Source organism: Medicago truncatula, chromosome 8 (assembly GCF_003473485.1).
Source record: "Medicago truncatula cultivar Jemalong A17 chromosome 8, MtrunA17r5.0-ANR, whole genome shotgun sequence".
Classification (NCBI taxonomy): Eukaryota; Viridiplantae; Streptophyta; class Magnoliopsida; order Fabales; family Fabaceae; genus Medicago; species Medicago truncatula.
In genome coordinates, this window is record NC_053049.1 from 40,226,418 (window position 1) to 40,240,052 (window position 13,635).

At 37.8% G+C, this 13,635-nt stretch overlaps 3 protein-coding genes across 3 annotated transcripts; all 3 read left to right on the plus strand.

The window, feature by feature from the left end:
• The first annotated feature begins 355 nt into the window (after positions 1-355).
• LOC11418008 (fasciclin-like arabinogalactan protein 12) lies at positions 356-1,795 on the plus strand. Its single transcript, XM_003629791.4, has one exon. It carries the CDS (start codon positions 677-679, stop codon positions 1,553-1,555), a length of 879 nt encoding a protein of 292 aa, XP_003629839.1. The 5' UTR covers positions 356-676; the 3' UTR covers positions 1,556-1,795.
• A 1,536-nt stretch (positions 1,796-3,331) lies between these two features.
• LOC11415872 (fasciclin-like arabinogalactan protein 11) lies at positions 3,332-7,908 on the plus strand. The gene is made up of 2 exons (XM_003629792.4): positions 3,332-4,345; positions 7,732-7,908. Exon 1 carries the CDS (start codon positions 3,394-3,396, stop codon positions 4,342-4,344), a length of 951 nt encoding a protein of 316 aa, XP_003629840.2. The 5' UTR covers positions 3,332-3,393; the 3' UTR covers position 4,345; positions 7,732-7,908.
• LOC11418009 (fasciclin-like arabinogalactan protein 12) lies at positions 6,719-7,904 on the plus strand. The gene has a single exon (XM_003629793.3). It carries the CDS (start codon positions 6,780-6,782, stop codon positions 7,728-7,730), a length of 951 nt encoding a protein of 316 aa, XP_003629841.1. The 5' UTR covers positions 6,719-6,779; the 3' UTR covers positions 7,731-7,904.
• Positions 7,909-13,635: the final 5,727 nt, after the last annotated feature.

Here is a 13,635-nt window from a genome sequence, read left to right on the forward strand (position 1 = left end):
TTGAGAAAAACCTCTTTTGATTTTAGGCTGCAATTAACTTGGATAGGTAGGAATTCCATTTGAAAATGGTCATAAGGGTACCAAAATAGTAGTTTTGAATTTTTACATCAGTGTGTGTGGAGGTATTGTCTAACCATATGAACACTGAAATTAATATTTTTCTTATACTCACAACTTGCTTGTATAGAGACAACAAAACAAAACAAACTTATAAACAAAAACTTATGGGATAAACTTATAAAACTAGCCTTAGCAAACAGTTACTGCAGCTTGCTTAACTGTGATTGATTTGATTTCACATCCATCTTACCTGAATGATAAGAGAGGTACTTCCCTTTCTGCATTAATCTATATTTTTTTTTTCACCTTACAACCAATTGAGTTCTTACTTCTCATTCAATCTTTCCTACATTACCAAGCAAAATGCAATGCCATAAGTAGCCAAATCCACATCTCAATCAACTCTGATACACCACCTTAATATCTTTCTAAAGATTAGATATCCCCTCACAAAATACAACTATACCTTATTTTTTATAACTAAATCTTTGTACCAACCTAGCATCTATAAAAAGCACCATGCTCCATTACACCTTCCACACATCAAACACTCTTATTATTACTAACAACTAGTGGTGCTTTTTAATTGAAGCATTCAATTACCATAGGAAAAAAAATGAATCAAATTTTCTTGTTCTCACTCCTACTACTTGCCTCCATCTTCTCAAGCACCACTTTAGCTCAATCACCGGCTGCAGCACCAAAAGCACCAGAAAAACCAGCACCTACAAAACCAGCCCCTGCAAAACCAACCCCTTCAACACCTGCTCCAGCACCAGCAAAACCATTAGTCCCAGCATTACCACAATCACCTACAACAAATCCTGATGCATCAGGAAACCAAGACATAATCAAGATTCTAAGAAAAGCCAAATCATTCAACACACTAATCCGTTTGCTCAAAACAACTCAAATCATCAACCAAGTCAATGCACAGCTTGTAACTACAAAAAATGGAGGCTTGACAATTCTTGCACCAGATGATGGTGCCTTTTCAGAACTCAAAGCAGGTTACTTCAATTCCTTGGGAGAAAGACAACAAAAAGAATTGATTCAGTATCATGTTCTTCCTGAATATGTATCAAGTTCTAATTTTGATTCACTCAGCAACCCTGTGTTGACATTAGCAAGTGATAGCCCACAAGGATTTCAGATTAATGTGACGGCATATGGAAACAGTGTGAATATTTCAACCGGGGTTGTTGATACAACCATCACAGGAATTGTTTATGCAGATAAGACACTTGCTATATATCATGTGAATAAGGTTCTTATTCCTTTGGATTTTATTAAGCCTAAAGCTAAAGCTCCAGCACCAGCTATTGCTAAGGCACCTAAAGCTGAGAAAGAGAATTCATCAGCAGATGATGATGATCAGACTCAGGCACACAAGGATAGTTCTGATGCCATTAGCTTGAATAACATGCATGGAATATCAGTGTTGGTTTCCATCGGAGTTTCTCTGCTTGCAGCTGGAGTAACAACTATGTTGTGATGTTGAATAACATTCATTTGCAAGTTCTTTTCTATATTTCCAGAACAAGAATGATGCTGTTGCTTTGGACTTCTGCTTATCTTGCTTTCTTCTTGGCTTGTTTATTGTGTAGGAATTAAGAAAAGTGTTGTTTGTGAACTATGTTAACCGTTCTGTTCTGTCCTTGTTTTGTCATTGAAAATGCTTATACAATTGTTTTATTGTCCAAGATAACAAAGAATATTTAATTCCTGAGCTAAACTCTATGCATTTAATTATCTGCAATGTTCAGAATCTTAGTCTGCTATAGTTAAACAATCAAATAACTCAAAAAAGTACCCTCTTTACAAAATATATGTAAACAAAGTTAGCACTACCAGTACCATTGCAAGTTGCAAGCCGGTGTTGGTAAGTTCATTTGCATACGTGTTGGTTTCACGCAAAAAAGGACACACCTTAGCCTCACCCAATTAAATTATTATATTTATTTACTCTAAATTTTTGTTAGATTAGATAAATAAGACTTACTTACACTTTTAACCTCTTGCATTGTACTCTACATAGCACACGTGGTCTTAGTGTCATGACTTTAACAAGAGATGAGTCTTCACGTACGTGCATGTGTGCTTCTATTGATCCGTCCGTGTGTGTTGCTTGTCTACTAGTACATGTGAGTACGGCAGTTATTGTTGGAGGAGGGAGTAAGATTTACTAGTACATGTCGTTTAGTATGTATGTTATTGTGACTTTACTCATCACCAATTCATACTCACATGCTAAATTTAGAAATAACATTAGTACAACAATTTTTTACACAACTTTTGAACAACTCTTTTGCTCTTATTCTAATAAGTTTGTCCCAACTATTGTGTACAAATATCATTACTCTTCAAAATTTGACTAATCATTTCCATTGTAACAATATAATACTCCCTCCTTTCTGTACGATCCATTTCAACTTTTAAAGAAATATTAATTACATTTTTTCTCTTGTACCTTTTACTTAATACAACTTCCATCACTCTGAATTCAATATTTTTCACTTTACATTTATTGTAATGATGAATACATTAATAATTGACAAGCCACAAGGATAATTTAGTACTCCAAAAACATTTTTCTCTCTTTCATTTACACATTATTATTAATCTATATGAAATAGTCAACAAAAACACCAATTTACACGATTAAATCTTAGATGACCAAAATTGAAATTAATTCTTAAAATTATCCTTGCATACATTTTAGAAGACCAATTCTTTGATTAACAATTACAATAAGAAAGTAGTCACTATTACTGTTTTGGTAGCTATCAATGGTGGAGGTATTAGTACATCAATCTAAGAATCTCTATATATCTGGTATTAGGCCCTCCATCCTTTCCTATCCGTTTCAGACAATTGCAATGCAACATATGGATCTAAATTGTATTGAGTTATATCATCCTCCAAGTTGATGGAAATACTAAACCTATATGCAAACGAATCGTCCCCATTCCAACCATATTAGTATCATTAAAATAAAAGTACATCCAACTGATTGTAAGTTGTAACAATGATGTGAAATCAAATAGTTGCATTGCATGCATTTAGTACATTTTCATATACTACTTTACAGCTTCTAACACTTCCTAATCATTCACAAATCTTACACTATGATGATGCACCACCTTCATGTTCATGATATGCAAATAAGATACCTTTCTGATAAAACATTGCACCTAATTAACCAATCATTAATTTCCATCTCCCTAAACTATAAAAGCCAACCCTTTCTCCCCTCTTCCTCCACAACACCACCAAGCAACAACACACATTTGAATTCCTACAATTTCCAACAACACTTAGTAAAAACCAAAAATGAGGAATATGATGCAGCAGTCTCTCATTTCCACCTCATTCCTTCTTTTTGCAATTACTTTTTACACCTCCACCACTTTAGCCCAACTCTCACCAATTCAATCCCCAACAACATCATCTCCATCACCACCCTTACCATCAACAACAGCATCAACACCATTACCAGCAACAACAGCAACAGCGCCATCACCAGGATTAAGCACAGTTCCACTTGTTCCAACAACACCAGCTGGTGCACCATCACCCACCATAACAGTCCCAAAAGGACCCACCATTGACATAATCAACATTCTTCAAAAAGCCAAAAGGTTCTCCGTTCTAATCCGTCTTCTCAAAACAACACAATTAATCAATCAACTCAACTCGCAGCTGGTATCATCGCCATCAGGTTCCGGTGGGTTAACCATTTTTGCACCAGAAGATTCTGCATTCTCCAAACTCAAAGCAGGGTTCCTCAACTCCCTCACTGATAGACAAAAAGTCGAACTCTTACAGTTTCACTCCCTTGCTTCATTCGTTTCTATTTCAAACTTCGATACCTTAACCAACCCTGTTCAAACACAAGCCGGTGATGATGCTAGGCTTCAACTGAACGTCACTACTTATGGTGGCAGTCAAGTTAGTATGGCTACCGGAGCAGTCAATGCTACCGTTACCGGTACTGTTTATACCGACAGCAAACTTGCTATTTATCAGGTTGATAAGGTACTTATGCCTCTTGATCTTGTTCTTCCGGCTAAGGCTCCAGCTCTGGCTCCTGCACCAGCTAAGGGTTTGTTGCCTAAGGCTGGAAAAACGAATTCTTCAGTTGCAGATGATGGTAGTGGTGCTGGTAGTGATGATGGTGATGGCAAGGATTTACCTGCTGATATTTCTGCTGCAGGGTCTGTGATGTGGGTGAATGCTGTTGTTGTTTTTGGAATGGGTTTGGTTGGTGGAGTTGTTCTATAAGGTGGATGGATGAGCAATATTGATGGAGCGATTCAATGATTTTTTTAGTTGTTGTTTTGAGGTTTTATTGTGTTCTGTTTTGTTTGAGTGATTCTGTTTTCATTTGAGTTTTTGCTATTTGTTTGTAGAATAGGGTGAAAGTTGAAAAAACATGTTTCTGCTATTTATTCTTCCTATTTGTTCATTTTGTTTTGGTAACTTGTAATTTGTATTTCTTTTATGGATTATTGGAATCTAATTAATACTTTTTTTTTTTTACAAAAGAATCTAATTTATACATGAGGGGTTTAGGTTCTGTATTTAGTTTTTTTAACACACGAATAATAATCGAGCGTTCCTTTAAAAAAAATTAAAAATGATCAAGCATTGGTATGCTAGTGTTAATGATTTTCAAGGTACCTTCTCCGTGATCTCCTTTTATCTTTATCTTAGCAACAAGGTATTCCCTCTGTCTTCCTTTCATGAGTCACAAAATTCGGATATAGCAAAGGTATGGGGAAGTTATGCTCCATCAAAAATGTTAACCTTTTCTTAGCAATTGGTTATGCACCATCTTCCTACAAGAAAAAATCTCTTCCAAGAGGTGAGTGTTAGGTGATGTAGGGGAGGCGGGTTGCCATAGGGTGATGAGGACATGGAAACCGAGGATCGCTTGTTTACCACTTGTGATTTCGCTAGTAAAATTTGGCATGAGAATTTCAAATGGCTTGGTGAGGTAATAGTGTTATGGAACATTGCTGCATTGCTAGAGATTTTTGCTTCTTTGATCCGGTAAGGAAAAGATGAGAAGGTGATGATATTAGTTTGGCATACAACTACTTGGGAAATTTGGAAGGCAGAGAACGATAGAAAATCTTCAACGAAAAATAAAATCTACAAAAGTGGCAGAGGAGATTGACTCTATAAAAGGTTTATCTTAGCGTTGGTTTTTGGGTAAAAATTCGGGAGAGTCATATGTTTCCAATAGATTATATGCTTAGGCAATAGAGTTAGAACTAATTTTTGGTTGAGGGTGAAGTACTGCTTGTACTTATTCCCATGGAAATTTAATACCACTTGTACTTGGTTACTCTTTTTATCAATAAATTTTGTTTTCTGTTCAAGAAAAAGAATTTGAGTTTATGAATAAATTAAATTGGACAACAGAACTATTATAAACGAAGTTTGAGTGGCGCTAAGAGAAGTAGGATTGTGGAGGAAACGGAACTGTAACGGTTTGGAGGAAATTCTGAGGATGGAATCTGACATTGGAGCCTCACGGAAATGTGGACAAGACAACAATGTTTAAGCTCTAGTCTAGAAGATAAATCATTTAGCTTAATTACAGGGAGCAGCCGAATGAAGGGTGCAATGACCAACGGCGATTGAGACCTCTGACTTGCAAGATTTATGAGCCACTACCGTGTGAAGGAAATAGAGACCTGAAATAAGGAACTCACAGTGAAGAAGAATGGAGGGTTTCTTTCATTTTGGTCCATGTACCATGTCATTTGGTCCTTCTCATTCTAGTCTCAGTTTTTGTACCGATTTAATGTCCCTATTTAACGCTGGGGATTAAAATGATTAATATAATAAAGAGTTGAGGATTTGATTAGATTATCATCTTATTAAGATATCAATTTGACAATGAGTTACACTTTCCGAGACTAAAATGTTGGTTTGCACATTATAATCTTTTTTTACGCTGAAATTATGAGTGCTAATTTTACTATTGAAACAGGTTTTCAAAATGGTTGACATAATTTATGGCTTGAATGCGATTATACATTGATGGTTGATGCTTTAAAAAACAGTAGTCTGATTCCATGGAAGTTTTTGAATAGATGGCAGAACTGTAACAATTTTACTAGCCAGATGCGATTCTTGTTTACTCACATCTTCAAAGAGGGCAACATGTTTGCCGACAAGTTATCTAATTATGATATTTCTATCGAGTTTTGTTGATGTCATTTGATTTCTTCTTTTATTTTAGATGAATTTTTTAGAAATAAGATTTTTCTTCCTAATTAAACGCATCTTCTAATATTGATTTTGTTATTTCTACTTCAATATCCTTGTATCTTGATGAGCTAGCATACGTACTTTTAGCCTTAAAAAAGGTGGGTTCTAACACTTCATGCAGTTGGATTACATGCTTGTACATATTAATACACCTTATAGGCTCTAACACTACCTATCATACACAAATCTTACCTCCCTCACCATTTATCAGTTACAATACTATGATACACCACCTTTCCATGACAGACAAAGAAGATTTGTTCTATCAGAAACTGCACCTTTCTGACAAAACATTGCACCTAATTAACCAATCAATAATTTCCATCCCCCTAAACTATAAAAGCCAACCCTTTCTCCCCTCTTCCTCCACAGCAACATCAAGCAATAATAAGCATTAGTATACTCTATCACCATTTCCAAACAAAACCAAAAACATGAAAAATATGATGCAACAATCTCTCATTTCCACCTCATTCTTTCTTCTAGCAATTGCTTTCTACACTCCTACCACTTTAGCCCAACTCTCACCAATTCAAACCCCATCAACATCATCACCCTCACCACCCTTACCATCAACAACAGCATCACCACCATTACCAGCAACAACAGCAACAGCACCATCACCAGGATTAAGTACAGTTCCGCTTGTTCCAACAACACCAACTGGTGCACCATCACCCACCATAACAGTCCCAAAAGGACCCACCATTGACATAATCAACATTCTTCAAAAAGCCAAAAGGTTCTCCGTTCTAATCCGTCTTCTCAAAACAACACAATTAATCAATCAACTCAACTCGCAGCTGGTATCATCGCCATCAGGTTCCGGAGGGTTAACCATTTTTGCACCAGAAGATTCTGCATTCTCCAAACTCAAAGCAGGGTTCCTCAACTCCCTCACTGATAGACAAAAAGTCGAACTCTTACAGTTTCACTCCCTTGCTTCATTCGTTTCTATTTCAAACTTCGATACCTTAACCAACCCTGTTCAAACACAAGCCGGTGATGATGCTAGGCTTCAACTGAACGTCACTACTTATGGTGGCAGTCAAGTTAGTATGGCTACCGGAGCAGTCAATGCTACCGTTACCGGTACTGTTTATACCGACAGCAAACTTGCTATTTATCAGGTTGATAAGGTACTTATGCCTCTTGATCTTGTTCTTCCGGCTAAGGCTCCAGCTCTGGCTCCTGCACCAGCTAAGGGTTTGTTGCCTAAGGCTGGAAAAACGAATTCTTCAGTTGCAGATGATGGTAGTGGTGCTGGTAGTGATGATGGTGATGGTAAGGATTTACCTGCTGATGTTTCTGCTGCAGGGTCTGTGATGTGGGTGAATGCTGTTGTTGTTTTTGGAATGGGTTTGGTTGGTGGAGCTGTTCTATAAGGTTTATTTGATGGAAGGATTCAGTGATTTTTTGTTGTTCTGTGTGATTGATTCTGTATTTTATGTTGGCTTACTGTTCTGCATCTTTGCTCTTTTATTCTGTTAACTTGTAATTTGTGTTTCGTTCATGGATTATGAGAATTCAATTATACATGAGGGGCTTTTGATCATTAATTAATTTTTGGGTTAAATATGCTATTGGTCCCTACATTTTGTGCGACTTTGAATAATAGTCCCTACATTTTAATAAATGTTTTTAAAATCCTTACATTTTTACTCCGTTATCATTAATAGTCCCCGCCGTCAATTTCTTCCCAGTCACCAAACAGAATGCTGACGTGGCATAATGGTGGATCCCATATTTTTTATTTTTTAATCCTATAATAAAATATATCAAAAGCTACGTTAATAAACTAAGCCAAAGTATTATTATTTTTTTTTCTTCCTGAAAGTCACCAAATAAGATCCAGAATCAAAGGCAACGCAAACAAAACTTTAACAAATAGCATTCACCATATGCAATTCATGAAACAAAATCAAAATTGAGAAACAGAACCTAAGCCTCAGTAACGGGATACTAAAGACAACATCTTTGCCTGATAGTTTCCTGTAAATTGCAGTGTTGTTTCTATCCTTTGGGTCAAAAAACACCTTCATGATCTTTGATCCATCAACAACATTAATCTCAGTGGATTTCTTCATCTCTTGCATACCCCAACAACAACAAAAATATTGCAGTAACCCATCTGAGATCTCAGTGAATTTCTTCCCTCTGAGATCTGAGCATCGACAACAATGGTGATGGTATGGGTATGGTAAGGTCATGATGGCTGCAATGGTAACAGCGTGGAGGCGTGGTGGTGAGACGGTGGAGCGCGGAGAGGATGGAAGTTCCGATTTGTGATGGGGCGGCGCTTACGGCGGAGAGAGTGACGAAGATGGTGATAGTGAGGTGGCTGGATGGTGGAGGCACAAGGGTCGTGTGAGAGGATGGGTGGTTACATGAGAGAGCTGAAGAGAGAGCATCTGGAAAATGATTTTAGGGCTATGGGTTTTGGAATGGAACTTGCAGCAACAATGGACATGGTGGAAAAATGATGAACATGGGTTAAATTCATATGAACCGGGTCAAATAGAACCGTTTTGGTCCAAACCCGGTTTTAATTTTGATAAGAAAAATAAAATAAAATAAAATAAAAATTTTGCCATGTCAGCCTTCTGTTAGCTTATCATGCAAAAATATCGGCAGAGACCAATTGTACTGATGAAAGTAAAATGTAAGGATTTTAAAAACATTTATTGAAATGCAAAGACTATTATTCAAAGTCGCATAAAATATAAGGAACCAAAAACATATTTAACCCTTAATTTTTTCCAAGATATGTTGGTTATAGTTTCTTTTGTTGTATAAAGATCTCTCATGGAATTTGTAACTATCATATTGCACATTGGTTAGGTAACGCTTATTTCAAATAAGGAGAATGTCCTTCACTATTTAAAAATCAAAATCAATTTAGGTTAAAGATCAATTTTTTTTTAACAAGCAAAAATGAAATATATATTAACCACAAAAAGTAACTCTTCTAGTACAAGATGTGCCAAAAGAATTACCTAAGGAATAAAGTAGCAGTTATATAACCAACAAACAAACCATTAAGTGATGTCCAAGCATTGAAACGGACTTGAACGCCACCTATCTGTGCCAAACTTAAAGGCAGCCTTTTTGGATTTCATCCAGACTAAAGACAAATATTTCACTTTATCTAGCAACCTAGGCATAGGACTTACAACATTATTGAAAAGCCTATTATTGCGCTCATTGCATAAGACCCACACGCACAATAGCCAAATAAGTTGAAGGAATGATCACTTTGCTTTGCCACCACCTGCTATATGCACGAATTGAAGAAAATGATTGGCTATAACATTAGTGTCGACGCCTATAATGCCCAACCAATGGCACACTAGGGGCCAAAACGATGAATAAATATTACAAGATAAAAACAAATGTTGTTTTGTTTCCACTAAGCCGCAATCAGCGACACACAAAGAAGCTTCTGAAGAAATAACCCGTCTATGGACCAGGTTGGACTTAGTTGGCAATCTGTTATGAAGCAACCTCCAGGCAAAGATAGAAACCTTTAACGACACCTGATTATGCCAAATCAAAGATGATGCATGATTCGCAATAGAAGTATCCTTTGTAGTTAGTAGATGATAAGACCCGCGAACTGAGTACCCTTCAGAAGGGTCCGGTAACCAAACCCACTTGTCTGAAATATTAGCATACAAAGAAACATCAAGCAGTAAAGTCCTACACTCCTCTAACTCCTCTTCCTCCCACGCCCACAAACTCCTCCTCCACTTCCACGCCTCCCCCCTGCTCAAAACCAAAAGAAAACAAATTCGCCACTATAATGAATTTGTTCTCGGAAAGAGCAAACAATCGAGGATACCTCACACACAAAGTAGCCGATCCTAACCACTTATCAAACCAAAACAGAGTATCGAAACCATCCCCCAACTTCTTAGACACAGACTCCCCAAACCAGCCTCCACCAACAACACTGCCCCATCTCTAATCCTCGCCACCTCCCTCCACCAAGAAGAACAACTCCGGCCCCCAACCTCCAACCTCCCACCTACTTCGCCATACGGGCGACTAAAACTCAATACCACAAACCACTCCTATCAACAAGCATCCTCCAACACCACTTTCCTAACAAAGCCTGATTAAACTCCTTCAACTGTCTCACCCCCAAACCTCCAAACTCCTTATGGAGGCACACATTATGCCACCCTATCCAAGATATTTTCCTATTATCCTCACTCCCACCCCAAAAAAAAATTATTAAACAAAGATTCAATGGAAGAGATTATACCTGATGGAGCTTTGAAGAAGGAAAGCGCATAGACAGGCAGAGAGGTCAAGACATATTTTAAAAGAACCAGCTGCCTCTAAAAGAGAAAAAACGTCTATTCCAACCAGACATCCTAACTTTAATCTGATTCACAATAGGATCCCAGAAACTCAATCGCCGAGGATTACCTCCAATAGACATACCCAGGTACATAAAAGGCACATTGCCCACTTTGCAACTTAAAACAGATGCCGCCCCATTTAACCAAGAGGGAGAAATATTGACACCAACTAAAATGCTCTTATGAAAGTTCACCTTCAAACCTGACATAGCCTAAAAAATAACAAGAGCAGCCCTTAGAGCACGGACATTTATCCAACTTTTAGTTCCCAATAACAGGGTGTCATCCGCAAATTGAAGATGGGACACCACAACCGAATTAGCTGCCCCAATACTATAACCAGTGAACAACTGAGTTTGAACCAAAGAATTCATCAGAATATTAAGACCCTCTGCAGCCAACAAAAAAAGGAACGATGAAAAAGGGTCGCCTTGCCGTAATCCCCTTTTTAACGGGAACTTATCTGTCGGACTACCATTAACAAGCACTGAAGTCGTAGCTGTACCAACACACTCACGAATCCACTTTCTCCAAAGAGCCGGGAAAGACATACGACCCAACACAGAGTCCAGATAACCCCAATCAACAGAGTCATAAGCCTTTTCAAAATCCACCTTAAACAACATAAGATCTTTCTTTAATTTTTGAGCTTCATCCACAACCTCATTAGCTATAAGAATACCGTCAAGAATTTGTCTATTTTTAACAAACGCTGACTGAGACTCCGAAATAACGGAACCAATCACCCCACAAAGTCTGTTAGCTAGTAATTTTGCAAGAATTTTATACAAACTCCCCACCAGAGAGATGGGTCGAAAATCATTAAGACGCTGAGGGCTATCAACCTTCGGAATTAGAGCGATGAAAGTGGTGTTAATACCTTTGGATAATTTACCATTGCGGTGGAATTCGGAAACAAAACGCAAAATCTCATCCTTCAACTATATCCAAAATTTCTTAATGAAGCCAAAGTTAATACCATCAGGTCCCGGGCTCTTCTAACTGTCACAATCCCACACAACTTCCTTAATTTCGTCTAGTGAAAATGGTTTGATAAGACCCACACCCTCCTCAACAGACAAAGTTTGAAACTGCAAGTTGGCAATACTAGGACATTCCACAACATCATATCGACAGTGATTCTGAAAATGCCAAAAGACTGCTTCACAAATGGGGTGAACACCTTCCACCAAGACCCCATCCACCAAAATAGAGCACAGCGAATTACGTCGCCTCCTACTAGCCATGACTGAATGAAAATATTTTGAATTAGCATCACCATCACGCAACCACTGAACCCGGGACTGTTGCCAGCAAATACTAGTATTAAGTCGGGACAAGGAATGAATATCCAACGAAACACCATGAAATTATGCGCATTCCTCCTCTGACAACACCATAGATTTGCCTTTTTCATCTAAATATGCCAGACGATCCTTCAAACCTAAAATCTTCCCCGGTAAATTTTGAGTATGAGAGGCATGCCAAAACCACTATCACACACTTGTAACTTTGTTTCTTGAAGACACAAAATAAAAGGACACTTATCTTGAATCAAAGTACAGACCTCCTTCCTCTTTTCAAACCCACCTAACCCCTGCACATTTCACGTTATGATCTTCATCTCCACACCCTCACCCTAACCACCCTCCCCCACCACTCCCACACCTAACACCCTCCAACAGCCGCACTCTCTCCCCCATATCTCCTTTCACTCCGCCCCTCCTTTCTCTCTCTCCCCCTCTTCTAGACAACACCCCAAACATATTATTATTACTCCCATTAAACTGAACACTGATAGCCTCACCAATCCCCTTTACATCATCCACAACTACCTTCTCATTCCCATGCACAACCACAAAATTAACCCAATCGTTGTTAACTGAACATGAAGAAGAACTTTTATCTGAAGCTCCCGAAGACCCCACCTTCACCGCCTTTTTCAGACGATCCGACCCATGTAATTTTCTAGCTTTAGATTTTAGAATGTGCAAAACTGTTGATCAATCATTGGTCGGTAACCTTGCCACTTTTTTCAAACTATTCACCGAATGTCGCAAGATACCATCCACTTTCTTTCGTTTCTTAACATTAGTGCAAGATTGTACAATTGGCCTCACCACTTTTTTAAGCTTTTTCCTGGACGACGAAATAACACCAGCATCACCATGATGATGATCACTGAGCCACTCTAAACTCCACGGTCCTGATTCAACTGAACGTTCAACACGTGGCAGACAAGAGGAAGTTCGACACCTCCTCCCCTTAGCCTTCGACGCTGAACACCGAGCGAAATTGAAGAATTTTGGTATTCAGGGGAAAGATCCATGTGTTACTGGACATGAATCAAAATCAATTAATCAAAATTCGTAATTTTGTGTTCAACCATTTTTTTAATCACTTTAGATTGTTCAACTTGTTAGACCTGGGGTTGAAAATTTTCGGTTCAAATATCTTAGTTAGGATCAAGTAATGTATTCGGAGAGTTTGTTTAGTGAGGATGAAGTGAAGCAAGCAGCCGGTTTGAGATTGTGATAATTTCAAGAGTCCAAGACTTGAGTTGATTTCAGTTTCCTTAAAGAATTATGGACCGACATCAAATTAATTTTTTTGAGGTTTTTGAATGAATTTCATGATAATGGTAAATTTTTGAAAGGGTCTCTATACTCATATGGCGTTGATCCTTAAAGTTGATAATTCTTCTCGGATGTCAGACTTTAGGCCAATATCTCTTGTGGATTGTATGTAAAAAATATTGACAAAGGTGCGTTCTAAGAGGTTGAAGAAAGTGATAATAATTCAGCTTTTTTCAATCTGATTTTGTTGGGTCAAAATCCTCTCAATTTTTTTTCTCGCAGTTCTTTTTTTAAAATATATTCTTTTTAAGGAAAGAGAAAAAATATGTTAAAAAGTCCTTATTAGC

Excerpts from the sequence above, each read along its gene's own strand:
- LOC11418009 (XM_003629793.3), top strand. The coding sequence starts at position 6,780 with ATGAAAAATATGATGCAACAATCTCTCATTTCCACCTCATTCTTTCTT.
- LOC11415872 (XM_003629792.4), top strand. The coding sequence starts at position 3,394 with ATGAGGAATATGATGCAGCAGTCTCTCATTTCCACCTCATTCCTTCTT.
- LOC11418008 (XM_003629791.4), top strand. The coding sequence starts at position 677 with ATGAATCAAATTTTCTTGTTCTCACTCCTACTACTTGCCTCCATCTTC.